Source organism: Hyaena hyaena, unplaced genomic scaffold (genome assembly GCF_003009895.1).
Source record: "Hyaena hyaena isolate Hyena2069 unplaced genomic scaffold, ASM300989v1 scaffold_1157, whole genome shotgun sequence".
Classification (NCBI taxonomy): domain Eukaryota; kingdom Metazoa; phylum Chordata; class Mammalia; order Carnivora; family Hyaenidae; genus Hyaena; species Hyaena hyaena.
This window is the reverse complement of record NW_024081749.1, coordinates 208,798-228,148: the sequence shown is the minus strand read 5'-3', so window position 1 is coordinate 228,148 and position 19,351 is coordinate 208,798. Positions and strand designations below refer to the sequence as shown.

Here is a 19,351-nt window from a genome sequence, read left to right as displayed (position 1 = left end):
ATTTTGCATTTATTTCTCAGAAATTTTCAGTCAAATAACTTGCTTTATGATATTATTTGCAAACTATGCATATTTTCCAATCATAGATTTATTTCCAGCGGTCAACCAAGGTATTCTCTTTTACTCAAACAGATCCTTGCCTACACTTCAGAAGGAAGGAGTAACCCCAGTGGAGAAGTAAAATATACTACCTGTCCAGATAAGCCTGGATCCCCTAAAAAACCATATATTAAGGGAAAGATCTATGCACACAAAGCGAAAATTGGATGGGGTAATGTTTTTGTATTAAAAATGTGCTCTCTCGGGGCACCTGGGTGGCTTAGTTGGTAAAGCGTCTGACTTTCGCTCAGGTCATGATCTCGCGGTTCGTGGGTTCGAGCCCCGCGTCGGGCTCTGTGCTGACTGCCAGCTCAGAGCTTGGAGCCTGTTTCAGTCTGTGACTCCTCCTCTCTCTGACCCTCCCCTGCTCACGCTGTCTCTCTCTCTCTCCTAGAAATAAATAAAACATTTAAAAACATTTAAAAAATGTGCTCTCTCTATCTTAATATTAACTATTGAGAAGAAATCTTCCCTGATTGCCCTCAGCTTTATAAAATATTCTTTTGGGGTTCCTGGGTGGCTCAGTCAGTTAAGCGTCTGACTTCGGCTTAGGTCATGATCTCACAGTTCGTGGGTTTGAGCCCCACGTTCGGCTCTGTGCTGACAGCTAGCTCAGAGCTTGGACCCTGCTTTGGATTCTGTGTCTCCCTCTCTCTCTGACCCTCCCCTGCTCACGCTGTCTCTCTCTCTCTCTCTCAGAAATAAATAAAACATTAAAAATTTTTTAAATAAATAAATTAATTAAATATTCTCTTAATTATTTTATATGAAGTATTTTACCATATAAATAAGATTAGTTATAAATGATATTTTTCCAGTTCTTTGTTGAGTTCTCTATTGCTATCTCATTAATTCACACATGAAGAAATCGCTAAATTTTTTATGAGCCCTTAACAACTATAGTTATCCCAAGTAAGAGTATATCTAACATAGAGGCCATAATTAAAAAGACATCAATGATAAATGTCAACATGACAAGAAAAATATTTTTGTAAATTAGTTTGCCACTAATTTGGAAAAATCAAATTCAATGTATAAATACTTACATTTTAGCCTCTTCCACAGAACTTAAAATGTCACTTTAAATGTTTCATGTCCAATATCAATATTCTATTAACATTGATTTCATAAATTTCCAGTGAAAAACTTTTGTTTATTCAAGAATAATTTTAAATTTATTTCTCTTTTCAGAACCACCACAAGATAATGGTGGGACATACATTTCAAGTTACAGTTTAGAAGTTAATGAAAATTCAGATGGTAAGACATTATGGTTTTTTTCAAAGTTAAATTATAGGTTTTTAAAAAAGTTTTTATTTAAATTCCAGTCAGTTAACATCCAATGTAATATTAGTTTCAGGTGTACAATATTCTATACTTCCATACAACACAGGGTGCTCATCACAACAACTATGCATCATGATTTTTTTTAAAAGTTTATGTTTGTTCATTTCTGAAGAGAGAGACAGAGTGCGATCAAGGGAGGGACAGAGAGAGAGGAAGACACAGAATCCAAAGCAGACTCCAGGCTCTGAGCTGTCAGCGCAGAGAACACCGCAGGACTCAAACTCACAGACCAAGAGATCATGACCTGAGCTGAAGTCAGATGTTTAACTAACTGAACCACCGAGGCACCCCTTATCATGATTTTTAAAAAGTTTTTATTTTGAAATAGTTTTATACTTACCTAGAAGTTGCCAAAATAGTATAGAGAATTCTTCACTCCACTTCTCCTAAACTTAATATCTTACGTGACCATAGTACAATTATCAAAATCAGAAAATTGACATTGGTACAATGCTATAATGCTATTAACTAAACTTAGATTTATCCATTTTTTAGTAACAAATTATGTTTATTTACTAATCTTTATTTTACATCTAGTTCTATAAGGAATATAATTATTGTTAAATAAGTAAGTGGACCTATTGTAAATAGGTAGCTGGACCACATTTAATTTCCAAAATGCTTATTTCTTGATATACACATGAGATAATGGGACCCGTAGCATTTATAAACTACCTATAAATAAAGTGTATAAATTTGCTTTTATCTCTTCAGTGAATTCCTGGAACATAATCTACAATGGAACCACAAAGGAATTTCTATATGATCACCTGCAACCTGGTACTACATATAAACTGAGAGTCTTTTGTACTTCACCTATAGGTCAAAGCCAGGTGAGGAAACAGATAAGGTTTTAAATTGAAGATTTGTCTTTTAAAAATGTTTTTAAAAGCTGAACTTGAATTTAATATCATAATGTATATTGTACTTCTCTTAGCCTTCAGATATATTGACTATTCAAACACCTACTCTTTCTTCTGCATCTTGCAATCCTCTACCCTTGAATGGTGCAGCAAAAACCAGAGAGACAAACATCAAATGTGGTGAGGCTTCTTGTATGATTTGAATGACTTTACCTAAATTTCTTATTTTATAACCTCTGATTTTAATTAATTGTTATTAGGGGCACCTGGGTGGCTCAGTCAGTTAAGCATCCAACTTCGGCTCAGGTCATGATCTCAGTGTCCATGAGTTTGAGCCCTGAGTCGGGATCTGTGCTGACAGCTCAGAGCCTGGAGCCTGCTTCAGATCCTGTGTCTCCCTTTCTCTCTGCCCCTTCCTGACTCACTTGTTCTCTCTCACTCTCTATAAAAAATAAACATTAAAAAATTAAAATTAATGTTATTAAAGCAGAGCAAGTAGACTTTTTGCTACGAAATTGAATAATATTTAGAAAACTGTTTCTTACTTGGTGATTGGTGCTCACAAAAATTTTTGGAGTATAATTAACATTCAATGTTATATTAGTTTCAGGTGTACAACATATTGATTCAATGATTCTATACATTAGTGCACACCACAATAATTATAATCACCATCTGTCACCATGCAATCAATATTATTGATTATATATATTCCCTATGCTGTATTTTTCATCTCCTTATTTTATAACTGTAAGTTTGTACCTTTTAATCCCTTTTATCTATCTGCCCATCCCCTCACCCACCTCTCCTCTGGTAACCACCAGTTTGTCCTTTGTATTTAAGAGACTGGTTTTTTTTTTGTTTATTAGTTCATTTTTTAGATTCCACATATAAGTGAAATCATATAGTATGACATCATATGGGCTCCCTGTCTGACTCACATCACTTAGCATAATAGCCTCTAGGTCGATACATTTTTTAATGGATTTTTAAATTTTTTAAATGTCTGGAAAAAGTTAATTGACACAAACTAATATAATTTGAGTTTTCTGGTACTTTGTTATATGTTTTGACATTGTGTCTTTTAAAATTATTTTGTATTATTTCAAAGTAACATCCTTAAGATTATTTGCAAACTTTTTAAGTTTACTTTGCACATTTTGTGGTTTATTTTGTACATTTTTGTAGAGAATCCTCCTACTAATGGAAATTCAGAAGCATTTGCAAATGTCAAAAAGGCAGAAGGTAACCAAGATGACAAACGAAGGCACCCTGGCTCCAAATTGAGATGCACAGTGAGTAAACTACTTTCTGAAGAATCCAGTTTCTGGTCAAAAGCAGTGAATAGTGCTGGGGAAGTTAAATTGTTCGGTTGGCTCATTCATAGTTCATTTCACTTTGGATGAATATATGCTTCTATTTCCTGTCAAGGTAGGGAGTGACCATGCCTGCACAATCATTTTTGTGTTTTCTTATTTGTTGTGTTTATTTGTAGTCTGGAGCTCATTCAATGAAGTGTGAAACTGTACCAGTCCCAAGCCCTCCTTCTCAATGTGGTACACCTGTGGTAACCTGCAAGGGTCCAACCTGTGTTGTTGTTAGTTGGGAGGTATGTTATCAACTTATTTTTATTAATTTTGTTCATATAAGAGCACAGTAATTGCTTTAGCATGTTTTTGAAAGTATACAACTCCCTAAGAAGTCAGAGTTTAGATTCAGGTTCCATAAATCTTGGACCATGATTCTCAAACACACATAAGACCTGATACTAGTACTATTAGAAAGGCTAAGACTATTAGAAAGGATCTGCTTTCCAGATCCTATTTTTATGGAGATTAATAAATTTGGAAAACCAAATAGGCTACCAGTACATAATTAATTTAATTCTTAAAACCAAAACATGAGATAATAAAATTAAGTGAATTTATAATAAATAATAAATAAGTAAATAAACTTATAGAATCTACTTTTTAAAAAAAATTTCATTGGAAAATCTCTGGTCATGTTTGTTTGCATGTAACTCTATAATATGACACATTAAAATGTGACTATGAGATAATGAAGCTTTAAAAAATGTTTTGCATCACCATAAGAGACTCTTAAATACAGAGAACAAATTAAAGGTTGATGGGGTGGGGGGTGGAGGGGTGGGGAAAATGGGTGATGGGCATTAAGGAGGGCACTTGTTGGAATGAGCACTGGCTGTTATATGTAAGTGATGAATCGCTGGATTCTACTCCTGGAGCCAAGACTACACTGTATGTTAACTAACTTGAGAATAAAAAAATTTTTTTAATTAAAAATGTTTTGCATCCATGTGAATAGCTTCCCATTTAAACAAGCTCAAAAAATTTGGCCAAACTATTAAGCCACTTAGATATCTTTGAACTTTTCTTCCATTTTTCCTAGACTCTAACAGAGGGTTTTAGCATTGACACAAAAGATTTAGTCTGATAATAATAAGTGATAAGTCTAATTACATCACTGTACAAAATCCAGAGACTACTGGAATTTGTGTTTGATCCCACTATAATCAATAGTAATGTTAAGCAACATTAATATATCTAAGTTTGCTCTTTCTCAAGTAACCTATTTGAGAATAATTTTAACAAATTACAAACAAGAATTTATCAAATATGTGGGATTAGCCAATCTTTTCTCTTAATTTTATTTGAGCCTTTTAATGTCAATTACAGTGCTCTGTCTTATGTTTAATTCTTTCTATTCTTGTCTATATCTCATACCATTTAATATATTATGAGTTTTGACATCAAAAGCTCATGGTGTAATTCTCCATAGTATCTAGTATAGTGACAATTTATAGAAAGAACTCAATTTCTGTGTTTGTTGCATCTTTTAGATTCCTGTGTGTAATGGTGCTGAAATCACAGATTACAGACTAGAGTGGGGACAAGCTGAAGAATCGATGCACTTGATATACACTGGCTCTTGTCTGAGCTATGAATTGAAAGGTCTCATTCCTGCAACTACATATTTTTGCAGAGTTCAGGTAATCTTAACAGTTATTTCAATGTAAACAAGACAACAGTTATTAACTTATGCTATCCACATCCATAATACTGGCACCATTTCCAGTGTAATGAATAAAAGGGAGTCACAGAATTCCAAATGTTAAATATTCCTCATGTTCAGCAACATCATTCTGAGTTTTTTCATCTGGCATTTAAAGCCCCACATAATCTGTAACCTACTTTTATTCCAACTTGATCTGCCATTGTGTTTTCTACAGTTCTGTTTCCCAAGTTACCTTGAACTTAAAAATCGTCTGAAATGCTTGTTTAAAATAGATTCCTGCACTTCTACTCAGGCCTATTGAATCAAAATTTCTAATCCAGTGACTTGTTAATCCATAAAATAAAAAAGTACTGAAAGTGATAATTATCATTAATTAGGAAAACCATGAGAAACTATTTCAAACAAACAAGTCTATTCTACCACCACCCCAAGTATGCTTTGTACATTTGCTCATATCTTGTTTTTTGCCTGTCTTCTCCCATAAAACCAAGCTTATGCATAATGCTTCCCTGAAAATCATAGCTATAAGTGATTTCTTCCTCCTCTAAATTACTAAAATTATAAGACATAACTTTAAGATTTGGGGAAACAATCCAAATGTAGAATTGTCCCTATAAACTTAAGCCATCAAATCCTAGGAGCCCTATAATACTAAGAATCTAAGCTTCATCTCCCAAATTGCCTTCATCACTGGAAGTAAATTTTAAAAATCCTTTGTTAACTTTTTTGGGTCCCTATTTTTTTTGTTGGAAAAATTCTTTCACAATATATATTTATTAGTGAAGAGGCCCCTGAGGTTGTACAAAGGATGGGTGAATTTATGAATATTAAGGATGCTACAATGGGAATGCTGAGACATTAATGGACTTGAAAGATATTAGAGAGGTAAAAATCAATGAAATGGATCCTGCCAAGACAGAGTATCTCCATAACTCCCAGACCCTCCTTTTTATAACTAAAAAACTCTAAACATAACACAACAAACAAGCACAGGAAGACTCTGAATGGTGGAAAGAAAGACATGTAGAAAGGCAAAGATCCTAAGACCTCACAACTTGAGAAACAATACAGTAGTGAGCCCCCTGGGTATCCTTATCACCTCACCCATGTTCCAGAAAGAGTTTGGGAGAAGCCTCCAACTCAAAACTGCCAATAGACAGGAAAAAAAAAAAAAAACTTCAGCAGAAGGCTGTTCCCCTCTCCCCGCCCCAACAAAGTGACTGAAATGCTAGCCTAACCACAGAAAAGCTCTTAAGTAATTCCCACCTTACTCCAGCCAAAAATCAATTGAAAAAGCACACACACCCCTGTCCTTCCTCACCCCTGAAGTTTCAACAGGCAGAGTGGGGAGTTGACCATCCAACCCACCCCAGAAACAAGGAACATACTCCAATTTCCCTACCCAGTGGTTTTAGTTTCAGCAGGGCGAAGCATGGAATTGACCTTCCATTCCCTGCATGTCAAAAGCAGGCAGTGCTCTGCTCCCATTCCCCTGTCAACTGGTGTCAGTAATGGCCAAGTAGGGATCTTAAGATCTTCCATACCTCTCTGATGGAAGCAGGAGGCAGCAATATAATTCCCCTGAAGGGTTAGTATTGACAAACCTCCCTTCACCCAGCAGCAATAGACTGACCAAGACTGATATAATTCAGGTTAGTTAGCACTCTGCTTTCTTCCTACTCGTGTCAGTGAGAAGTTTAACCTACATTTACACCTCCCAGCACTGAGACTGAATAACAATATGGGAAACAGAGCTAGTCAACACTCGTATTCCTCCTTCACTGGCTATCAGCAGGTTCCTCCGAAGAGCTCAGCCTCCATCTCTACTCAGCATCAAAGAAGCAAATCTAGGGGCGCCTGGGTGGCTTAGTCGGTTAAGCGTCCGACTTTCACTTAGGTCATGATCTCGCGGTTCGTGGGTTCGAGCCCCGCGTCGGGCTCTGTGCTGACTGCCAGCTCAGAGCCTGGAGCCTGTTTCAGTCTGTGACTCCCTCTCTCTCTGACCCTCCCCTGCTCACGCTGTCTCTCTCTGTCCTAGAAAGAAATAAAACATTAAAAAAAAAAAACAAAGAAGCAAATCTAGGTGGTGAGAGGCTATGTTACTTGGTCCCCTACTCCCCCATTCCCTTCCCTTGGTGTCGTTTAGACCCTACTGGGAACTGAGTTTCCATTTCCACCCTATGGGAACACAGAGATGTTAGTCAGATCTCCATTTTCCCCTTCGTGGTATCATCAGGAACCCATGGGAAGCTGAGATCCACACTCAGAGACAGTAATACAGTATAAATAGTTGCTCTATTTGTTAGAAAAGTTTCAAAAGGTGTAGATAGGAGATGAATTTCCACCGTCTCCAGCTTTGCACTATACTTCTAAGGGATACTGTTTACTATAATAATGATTAAATACAATCCAGACTCTTATAATATAATATTCGAAATGTCTAGAATAATCATTTGTCAAAATGAAAATCAGGTAATTCAGAACTTGAATGATGAAAACAACCAAAAACAATTAATTTATCTGTGATGAATCAGAAGCTTGAATTATCTGACAAGGATTTAAGTAACTGTCAAAAAAATGCTTCAACAAGCAAGTATGAGATACTTGCAATAAATAAAAAAAACATTAAAATCTTAATAAAGCAATAAAATCTATAAAAAAGATAAAATTTATAGAAAAGAACCAAATGGAAATTATAGAACTGAAATATATAATAACAAAAATAAAAACCTTACTGTATGGGCTCAACAGTAGAGTGGAGATGATAGAAGATAGAAGCTGTGAACTTGAAGGCAGATTAATAAAATCTCGAATACAGAAAATATTTTTAAAAAAATGAACAAGGTTTCAGGGACATATGAAACAATAACAAAAGAGCTAATATTCATATCATTAAACTCCCAGGAAAGCAGAGAAAGAGTGGGAATGAAAAATTGTCCAAAAAATAATGAAAACTTCCCAATTTGGGGAAAAACATAAACCAAAAGATTCAAAAAACATAATATCTAAAATAGGATAAATGTGAAGAAATCCACGCCACCAAAACACATCATAATTAAACTTTTGAAAATAAAAAAGAAACAAAGAAAAAGTCTTGAAAGCACACAGATAGAAATGGTACATTATTTATAGATGAAAATCAATTCAAGTAACAAATATATTTCTTTTGAAACAATTTTTTAATAAGTTGCACAACATTTTTCCAGACTTAAAGAAAGAAACGATCAACTACACACTATATTCAGCAAAAATATTCTTCAGGTATGAAAAGAAAATAAAGACAGTCTCAGATTTTAAAAAAACTTAGAATTTGTTGCTAGTAAAACTCCCAATTAAAATTGGTTACAAAAATCACTCCTTTTAAAATAGAAAGAAAGAAATGATAACAAAAGAAGGCTTAGAACTTCAGAAAAGAAATGACTTTGGGGTTCTGGTCCAAGTTGGTGACATAGAAGTCTCCTGAACTCATCTCCTCCCAAAGATACACTTCAGTCACATTTGCACATGCAACAATTTCCTCTGAACGAAATACAGAAATTAGCTGAGTGACTCATAAACACCAGGCAAATAAGAGAAAAACTACATCAAAATGAGTAAGAAAGGCTGAGATACACTCTCAGTATAAACTCCACACCCAGCACAGCAACATACAATGGGGAGGAAACACAACTGCCAGCTTCTCCCTAAGGAATCAAGATTTTGGACTAACATCTAGTATGCTAAGTTTGAAAACTTCCACCTAACAGATAGGGCTCTAAAACACCTAGCTCTGAAAGCCAATGGGGCATGCATCCATGAGACCCACAACACTATCCAAACAAAGAAACAGTCTTAATTGGCTTGTTAGTATTCACACTGGCTATTCCCTTAGGTCTTAGTGCAGAGGTAGTAGAAACACGCATCTTCCAGCCTTTCCCTGAAGAAGGTCTAATTAAATATTTTTAAGGCTGTAACCTGAGGGTCAGGCTCCTAATTTAGCACACATCTAAAGGATGATTGCAATCTCACTCTGCCACACTCCAGGTCACCAATATCTCCCTGAAAGGATCTTGTGCACATGTATGGCACCCCAACATTGTGCTTGCCACACAGAGGATGCAACTATTGATTTCCTGGCTTCAGTGTCCAGTGGAGTTTGCATCTGTAAGTTTCAGAATACTATAGCAAACAAAGAAATAGTTCTTGACTGGCTATAACCCAAGAGCTCAGTACGGAGGCACAATTTAGAAATATTCATCTCCCAGTCTTTCCCTGAAAGAATCTGTTTTGCATATCTTACAAGCTGTAGCTGAGGGTCCAGCTTCCAAAAGCTCAAATTTAAGTGCTGACTGGCATCCTCCCCTTGGGGACACTGACAGATATTGACAACAACATCAACTACTGGAACCACTAAGAACAAAGATTCTAGCTTGTATTATCACTAAGGTTTGAGAGAAAACTAAGAGCTCTGACCAGGCCAAATGATAATGTTCATATCCTACACAAGGTTACTCCTTCAAGATTGTGGGAGAGATATATGTTTTATCTAATGCACAGGAAGTCAAGTAAAATGAGGAAACAATATGTTCCAAACAAAAGAATATGACGAAACTCCAGAAATAGCCTTTAATTAAATGGAGATAAGAGATTTACCTGATAAAGAGTTCAAAACAGTGATCATAAAGATGCCAACTAGATCAGGAGAACAATGCATGGATAAAGTGAAAATTTCAAAAAAGAGATAAGAAGTTAAAAAGTACTAAGGAGAAATCACATAGGTAAAAAATATTAAAACTGACCTGAAAAATTCAACAAAAGCACTGAACAGCAGACAAGATCAAGTGTTAGAAAGGATCAGCAAACCTGAAGACAGGGCAGTGGAACTCATTCATCATAGGAGAAAAAAAAGAAAAAGATGGGACTTATGGGATACAGTAAAGCAAATCAATATATGCATAGTACAGTTCCCAGAAGGAAAACAGAAATGGGAAGAAAGCTTAGTCAAAGAAATTGTAGCTAAAATCTCCCTAAACTGGGGAAAGAAACAATAATCCAGACCCAGGAAGGCCAGAAAATCCAACTAAGATAATCCAAAAAAGATCTATACCCAGACACATAATTAAATTGTAAAAAGTTAAAGACAAGGAAAAAATCTTAAAAAGAGCAAAAGAAAACCAACTTGTTACATGCAAGAGATCCCCCCATAAAAATATCAGCAGATTTTTCAGCAGAAAATTGCAAGACAGAGGGAGTGGCATTATATATTCAAAGAGCTGAAAGAAAAAACTTCCAACCAGGAATACTCTACCCAGAAAAGTTGTTCTTCATAATTAGAGAGATCAAGTATTTCCCGGACAAGCAAAACCTGAAGGAGTTCATCACCAACAGACTGGCCTTATAAAAAATGTTAAAGGGACTTTTAAAACTGAATAAAAGGACACTAACTAGTAATAGGAAAATATGAAAGCATAAATCTCACTGGTTAAGGTAATTATATAGTTAAATTCTGAATACTATAATGTAATGGTGGTGGGTAAGACACTTATAAATCTATTATGAAGGTTAAAATATGAAAGTACTAAAAACAATTACAATAATTTAATGAATACATAAGATAAAAGGATTTAAATTGTGTTATCAAAGACATAAAATGGGGGTATAGTAAAAATACAGACCTTTAATACACATTCAAATTTAAGTTGCTGTCAGCTTAAAATAAACTGTTATAAATATGCTTTATATAAGCCCGGAGGTAATCACAAAGCAAGAATCTATAATAGACACACAAGAGAGAAAGAGAGAATAATCTAAGGATATGACTGTAGAAAATTATCAAACCCCAAAGTGAGCAAAATAAGAAAAAAGAAACGAGAATTATGGCAAAACAGCCAGAAGACAATGGACAAAAGAGAAGTAGTAAGCCCAGACCTATCAATAATCACTTCAAATGTAAATGGATTCAATTTTACCACCAAAGGGCACAGAGTGGCTGATAAAATAACAAGACCCAGCTTTATAATGTCTATAAGTGATTTGCTTCAGTTTTCAAGACACACACAAACTGAAAGTGAGGGGATGGGAAAAGATATTCCATGCAAAAGGAAACCAAAAGAAGACAGGAGTAGATATACATATATTAGACAAAATAGACTTTCAGCCAATTGTCAATAAGAGACAGATAAAGTTACTATATAGTGAAAAATGGCTCAGGCCATTACAATATCATTTGTAAATATTGATGAACCCAATATAGAAGCACCTAAATATATAAGGCAAATACTAATGGACCTAAGGGAGAAATAAAAAACAATGCAATAATACTAGGAAACTTTAATATGTCATTTTCAACAATGGATAGATTGCATAAACAGAAAATGAAAAAGGGAACATGGGACTTAACCTGCATGTTAGACCAGATGGACTTAACATTTACAAAACATTCCATATAATAGCAGCATACACATTCTTCTTAAGCACATATGGAATACTCTTCAGGATATATCATATGTTTATGTCACAAAAAAGCCTTAATAAATTTAAGAAGATTGAAATGATATCAAGTATCTTTTCCAACCACAATGGTATAGAACTAGAAATTAATTACAAGAAGAAAATTGGAAAATTCACAAATATGTGGAGATTAAACCACATACTACTGAATAGACAGTAGGTCAAAGAAGATCTCAAAAGAGAAATCAAAAAATATCTTGAGACAAATAAAAATGTAAATATAACATACAAAAACTTAATAGGATGCAGCAAAAGTTCTGAGACAACTTCATAGTGATAAATACCTACAATAAAGAAAAAGAAAGGTTTCAAATAAACTAAATTTACACCTTAAAGAACTAAAAAAAAAGAAAACTAACTAAGCCTCATAGAATAAGGAAATCACAAAATGAACTAACACGAAACTAGTAAAAGAAATGAAATAGAAACTAAAAAGAAAATAGAAATCAACAAAACTAAGACCTGGGTGTTTTTCTTAAAGATAAACAAAATAAAAAATATTTATCTAGACTTACCAAGAAAATAAAAATAAGGATTCCTATAAACAAAATTAGAAATGAAAGAGGAGACTTTACAACAGATGCCATAGAAATACAAAGTATTATAAGAGTTTACTATGAATAATTATATGCCAAATTGAAAAATGGAGAAGAAATAGATATATTCCTGGAAATACACAATCTACTGCAGTAACCAAGATCAGTTACAAGACAAGGATGCCACCTCTTGCCACTTTTAATCAACATATTTCAAGGAGTACTAGCCAGAGCAATTGGGGGAGAAAAGGAAAAGGCATCTAAACAATAAAGAAGTAAAACCATCCCTATTTTCAGATGACACATTATATGTAGAATATTCTAAGGACCCCATCAAAAAATTGTTAGAAATCGTAATTAAATTCAATAAAGTTACAGCATACAAAATCAATACATAAAAATGGGTTGTGTTTCTATATATTAATAACAAACAATATGATAGAGGGAATAAGAAGACAATCCCATTTATGACTGTATCAAAAAGAATAAAATACTTAGGAATAAATTTAGCCAAACTGAAATATCTATTTACTGAAACTATAAAAGACATTGTTGAAAGAAACTGAAGAAGACACAAACAAATGCAAAGATACTCTGTGCTAATGGATTGAAAGAATTAACATTGTTAAAATATCCATAGCTATCACAGAATCTACAGATTCAATGCATCCCCTATAAAAATTCTAGTGACATTTTCACATTAATAAAATAAACAATTCTAAAATTTCTGTGGAACCACAAAAGACTCCAAATAGCCAAAGAAATCCTGACAAAGAAGGACAAAGGAGAGGCATCACACTTCCTCCTTTCAAACTATGTTACAATGATATAGTAATTGAAACAGTATGGTTTTAGTATAGAAACAGATACATAAATCAATGGAACAGATAGAGACCCGAGAAATAAACAGGATATATAGTCAGTTAATTTATGTCAAAGGAGCCAGGAATATATAAAAGAAAATGGATTATGTCCTCTAAATGATAAATTGGGCAGCCATGTGCAAATGAATGAAACTGAACCACTATCTTAAATAATACACAAAAATCAATAAAAATGAGTTAATGGCTTCAACACAATAAATGAAACTATTAAAATCCTAGGAGAAAACATAAGGGGTAAGCCTCCTGACATTAGTCATGGCAATATTTTGGGTTTGACACCAAAAGCCCAGGAACAAAAAACAAAAATAAATAAGTGGGACTACATCAAACTAAAATCTTTCAGCACAGCAAAGTAAACATCAAAAAAGTTAAAAGACAGCCTATATAATGGGAAAAAATATTTGCAAATCATATATCTGATAAGGGTTACTATAATAAACATATTAGACACTCATATAATTCAATAGCATAAAACTAATAATTCAATTTAAAAATCAGTAGAGTAAAAGAATAGACATAAAGAAACCATACAAATGCCCAACAGGTACACGAAAAGATGATGAACATGACTAAAATCAGAGAAATAAAAACCAAAACTACATGAGATATAACCCACAACTTTCAGAATGGCTATCATCACCCTTTTTTGTTATTTTAATTTCAATATAGCTAACATACAGTGTTATGTTAGTCTCAGCTGTACAATATAATAATTCAACAATTCCATACATCACCCAGTGCTCATCACAACAAGTGTATTTTTTAATCCCCATTGTCTATTTAACTCATTCTCCTACTCCCTTCCCATCTGGTAATGAAAAATTTGTTTTCTATAGTTAAAGTCTGTTTATTAGTTTCTATCTCTCTCTCTCTCACTTTTTCCTCTCATTTGTTTCTTAAATTCTAACATATGCATGAAATCATATTGTATTTGTCTTTCTCTAACAGACTTATTTCACTTAGCATTATACTCTCTAGTTCTATCCATGTCATTGCAAATGGCAAGATTTCATTCTTTTATCTGGCTGAATGAGTCTATTGTACATATATACCACATCTTTCTTTAATGTTTATTTATTTTGAGAGACAGATAGAGTGCAAGTAGGGGAGGGGCAGACAGAGGGAAACAGAGAATTCCAAGCAGGATCTGCACCGCCAGCTCCTAGGCCAATGTGGGGCTCCAACTCACAAATTATGAGATCATGACCTGAGCCAAAATCAAGAGTAGGACGCTTAAAACCGACAGAATCACCCAGGTACCCCATATATACCACATCGTTACCATCCATCTATTGATGGATACTTCGGCTGCTTCCATAATTTGGCTATTTTAAATAATACTGCAGTACACAAAGGGGTTTGTGTATCACTTTGAATTACTGTTTTTTCTTTTGGGGGTAAATACCCAGTTGTGTGATTACTGGACTGTAGGGCAGTTCTACTTTTAACATTTTGAGGAACCTTCATACTACTTTCCATTGTGGCTGCACCAGTTTGCATTTCCACCAGCAGTGCAGAAAGGTTCCTTTTTCTCCATATCCTAGCCAATGTTTGTTGTTCATTGTGTTTTTGATTTAAGCCATTCTGACAGGTGTGAGGTGATATCTTACTGGGTTTTTTTCCTCACTGTAGTTGTGGCTTGCATTTCCCTGATGACTAATGATGTTGAGCATCTTTTTGTGCGTCTGTAATACATTTGAATGTCTTCTTTGGAGAAATGTCTGTTCACATCTTCTTCCCATTTTTTAAAATGTTTATTTATTTTGAAAGAGTGTGTGTGCAAGCAGGGAAGAGGTAAAGAAAGAGGGAGAAAGAGAATCCCTAGAAGACTCCACACTGCATGGACCCCAATGCAGGGATCAATCTCACAAACCATGAGATCATGACCCGAGATGAAATGAAGAGTTGGACACTTAACCAACTGAGCCACTCAGCTGCCCCTTTGTTTCCCATTTTCCATTGGATTATTTGATTTGGGGGCATGGAAATTTATCAGTTCTTTATATATTTTGGATACTAACCCTTTATTAGATATATCTTTTGAAAATATCTTCTCGGTTTAGTATGTTGCCTTTTAGTTTTATTGTTTCCTTGGTATACAGAAGGTTGTTATTTTGCTGTAGTCCCAAGAGTTTATTTTTGCATTTATTTTCCTTGCCTCAGGAGACATATCTTAAAAAATGATGTGATGGTCAATATTAGAGACATTTCTGCCTATGCTCCTTTCTAGGGATTTTTAAAAAATTTTTGAATCTTTACTTATTTTTGAGAGAGAGACAGAGCATAAGTGGGGGAGGGTCAGAGAGAGAGGGAGACACAGAATCTGAAGCAGCCTCCAGGCTCTGAGCTGTCAGCACAGAGCCCGACGCAGGGCTTGAACTCATAGACTGTAAGATCATAACCTGGGCCAAAGTCAGATGCTTAACTGACTGAGCCACCCAGGTGCCCCCCCTTCTAGGGATTTTTATGGTTTCAGATCTCATATTTAGGTCTTTAATCCATTTTTAATTTATTTTTGTGTATGATATTATAAAGTAGTCCAGTTTCAGTGCTTTGTATGTAGCTGTCCAGTGTTCCCACCACCATTTGTTGAAGAGATTGTCTTTTTTCCATTGGATATTCTTTCCTATTTTGTTGAAGATTGATTATATAATTATGGTTTCATTTCTGGGTTTTCTTTTCTGTTGCATTGGTCTGTGAGTCTATTTTTGTGCCAGTACCATACTGTTTTGATTACTACACCTTTGTAATATAACTTGAAGCCAGGATTTGTGATGCCTCCAGCTATGCTTTTTTTTCTTTTTTCCAAAATTGCTTTGGCTATTTGAGATCTTTTGTGAAACCATACAAATTTTAGGATGGCTTATTCTAGTTATGTGAAAAACTCCCTTGGTAGTTTGAAAGGGATTGCGTTAACTCTGTAGATTGTTTTGGGTAGTATAGACATTATAATATTTGTTTTTCCAGTCCATAGGCATAGAATGTCTTTCCATTTCTTTGTGACATCTTCAAATTCTTTCAACAATTTTTTATAGTCTTCAGAGTTCAGTTCCCTCATACCTTTTCTTAAGTTTATTTCTAGGTATCTTATTATTTTTTGTAATTGTAAATTGGATTATTTCCTTCGTTTTTTTTCTACTGCCTTATTACTGGTGTATAAAATGCAGCAGATTTCTGTACATTCATTTTGTACCCTACAAATGGGAGTCTTTGGGATTTTCAATATATAGTATGATGTCATGTGCAAATACTGAAATTTTTACTTCTTCTTTGCCAATCTGTATGCCATTTGTTTTTGTTGTTGTTGTTGTTGTTGTTGTTTAATGCTGTGCCTAGGACTTCCAGGAGTATGTTGGGTAAAAGTGCTGAGAGTGGACATCCTTGTCTTATTCCTGACCTTAGGGAAAAAGTTCTAAAATTTTCCCCAGTGAGTATGTTGTTAGCTGTGTGCTTTTCATATATGACTTTTATTATGTTGAGCTATATTTCCTCTAAACCTACTTTCTTGAGACTTTTTATCATTAATGGATGATGTACTTTATGAAGTGCTTTTTCTGCCTCTATTGAAATGATCATGCATTTTTAATCTTTTCTCTTTTTGATGTGATGTGTCACATTGATTGATTTGCAAATACTGAACCACATTTGCATAATAAATCCCACTTGATAGTGGTGAATTATTTTTTTAGTGTGTTGACAGATTCAGTTTGCTACTATTTTGTTGAGAATTTTTGCATCTATGTACATCAGAGATACTGGTCTGTAACTCATTTTGTGCTGTCTTAATCTGGTTTTGGTGTCAGGTGATAATGGCCTCATAGAATGAATTTGGAAGCTTTCCTTCCTCTATTTTTTGGAATAGTTTAAGAAGAATCGGTATTAACTTTTCTCTAAATGTTTGCTACAATTCATTAATGAAGCCTTCTCAGCTTGGACTTTTCTTTGTTGGGTGTCTTTGATTGTTGTTCAATGTCCTTGCTGATAATTGTTCTGTTCAAATTTTCTATTTCTTCTTGCTTCAGTTTTGGTAGGTTACATATTTCTAGGAACTTATCCATATCTTCTATGTTGACCAATTTGTTGATCTAGTTTTTCATAATTTCCACTTACAATTGTCTGTTATTTCTGTGGTGTTGGCTATTTCTTCTCTTTCATTCATAATTTTAAGTTCTCTCTCGATAAGTATGACTAGACATTTACCAATTTTGTCAATCATTTAAAGAACCAGCTCCTGATTTTATTGATCTGTTCTATTGTGATTTTTTACTGTATATATAATTTATTTCTGCTTTGATTCTTATTATTTCCTTCCTTATTCTGTTTTGAGTTTTGTTTGTTCCTCTTTTCCAGCTCCTTTAACAGTAAGATTAGGTTGTTTGAGATTTTTCTTGATTTTTGAGGCTAAACTAACCCTTCAAGAAATATTAAAGGGGACACTATGAGTGGGAAGAAAGACAAAAGTGACAAACACTAGAAAAGAACAGAGAAAATCTCTATAAATGATAAAACCAGTAATAAAATGTCACTAAATACATATCTATCAATACAATGCTAAATGTAAATGGACTAAACACTCCAAATCAAAAGATATAGGGTGTCCTAATGAGTAAAAAACAAGACCCATCTATATGCTGCCTATAAGAGACTCAGTTTAAAATCTACAGACACCTGCAGATTGAAAGTGAGGGGTGGAGAAACATTTATCATGCAAATGGGCATCAAAAGAAAGATAGAGCAGCAATACTTATATTAGACAAACGAGATTTTAAAACAAAGATAGTAACAAGAGATAAAGAAGAACACTATATCGTAAGAAAGGGGGTATCCAATAAGAAGATCTAACACTTGTAAATATTTATGCCCACAGCTTGAAGCATCCAAATATATAAAACAACTAATAACAAACATGAAGAAACTCAATAACTCATTGGTAATAATGCAATGATAGTAGGGGACACTAACACCCTACTTACATCAATGGACAGATTATCTAAACATAAAATCAACAAGGAAACAATGGCATTGAATGACACACTGGACCAGATTGAGTTAACAGATATATTCAGAACATTACATCCTAAAGCAGAAGAATACACATTCTTCTCAAGTGCTCATGGAATGTCCTCCAGAATAGAACACACATTAGGTCACAAATCAGGCTTCAACAATTACAAAAATTTGAGATCATATCATGCATATTTTCCAACCACAATGCTATGAAACTTGAAGCCAACAACAAGAAAGATATGCAAAGACCACAAATATATGGAAGTTAAATAACATGTTACTAAACAAGGAATGAGTCACTCAGGAAATGAAAGAAGAAATTTTAAAAATACATGGAAACAAATTGAAATGAAAACACAATGATCCAAAACTTATGGAATGCAGCAAAAGTAGTCATAAGCGGGATGCATATAGCAATATAGGCCAACCTCAAGAACCAAGAAAAATCTCAAATAAACAACCTAATCTTACACCTAAAGGTGCTATAAAAAGAATATAAAGCCTAAAGCCAGATGAATAATGAATATTAGAGTAAAAATAAATGTTACAGAAAAAAAAAGAAAAAAGAAAAAGAAAGAAAACAGATCAATGAAACCATGAGCTGGTTCTCTGAAAATTTTAATAAAATTGATTAAGCCCTAGCCAACTGTACCAAAAAGAAAAAAGACCCTAATCAATAAAATCACAAATGAGAGATGAAAAATAACCAACACCACAGAACTACAAACAATTATAAGAGATTATAATGGTTCATAGCAGCACTCTCCACAATAGCTAAAACAGGGAAAGAGCCTAAGTGTCCATCAACAGACGAATGGATCAAGAAGGTGTGGTTTATCTATACCATGGAATACTACATGACAATGAGAAACAATGAAATCTGGCCATGTGTAGCAACATGGATGGACCTTGAGGGTGTCATGCTGAGCGAAATAAGTCAGGCAGAGAAGGACAAATACCATATGTTTGCACATATAGGAGGATTAGGAGGAACTTGATGGAGGAACAAGGGGGAGAAGAAGGGCGGAAATGGTGGGGGAAAGGGAGAGAGGCAAACCATGAGAGACTCTTGAATGCTGACAAAAACTGA

General features: G+C 34.4%; 1 protein-coding gene across 1 annotated transcript in view; it reads left to right on the top strand.

Moving 5' to 3' along the window:
* LOC120224153 (fibronectin type III domain containing protein 3C1-like) overlaps positions 1 to 19,351 on the top strand; it is a 54,179-nt gene that overhangs the window by 16,841 nt on the left and 17,987 nt on the right. The window contains exons 15-21 of the mRNA XM_039222367.1: positions 133 to 271; positions 1,291 to 1,359; positions 2,161 to 2,279; positions 2,384 to 2,489; positions 3,498 to 3,604; positions 3,805 to 3,918; positions 5,170 to 5,319. Of these exons, the coding sequence (XP_039078298.1) occupies positions 133 to 271; positions 1,291 to 1,359; positions 2,161 to 2,279; positions 2,384 to 2,489; positions 3,498 to 3,604; positions 3,805 to 3,918; positions 5,170 to 5,319 (804 nt within the window). The remainder of the gene's footprint in view (positions 1 to 132; positions 272 to 1,290; positions 1,360 to 2,160; positions 2,280 to 2,383; positions 2,490 to 3,497; positions 3,605 to 3,804; positions 3,919 to 5,169; positions 5,320 to 19,351) is intronic.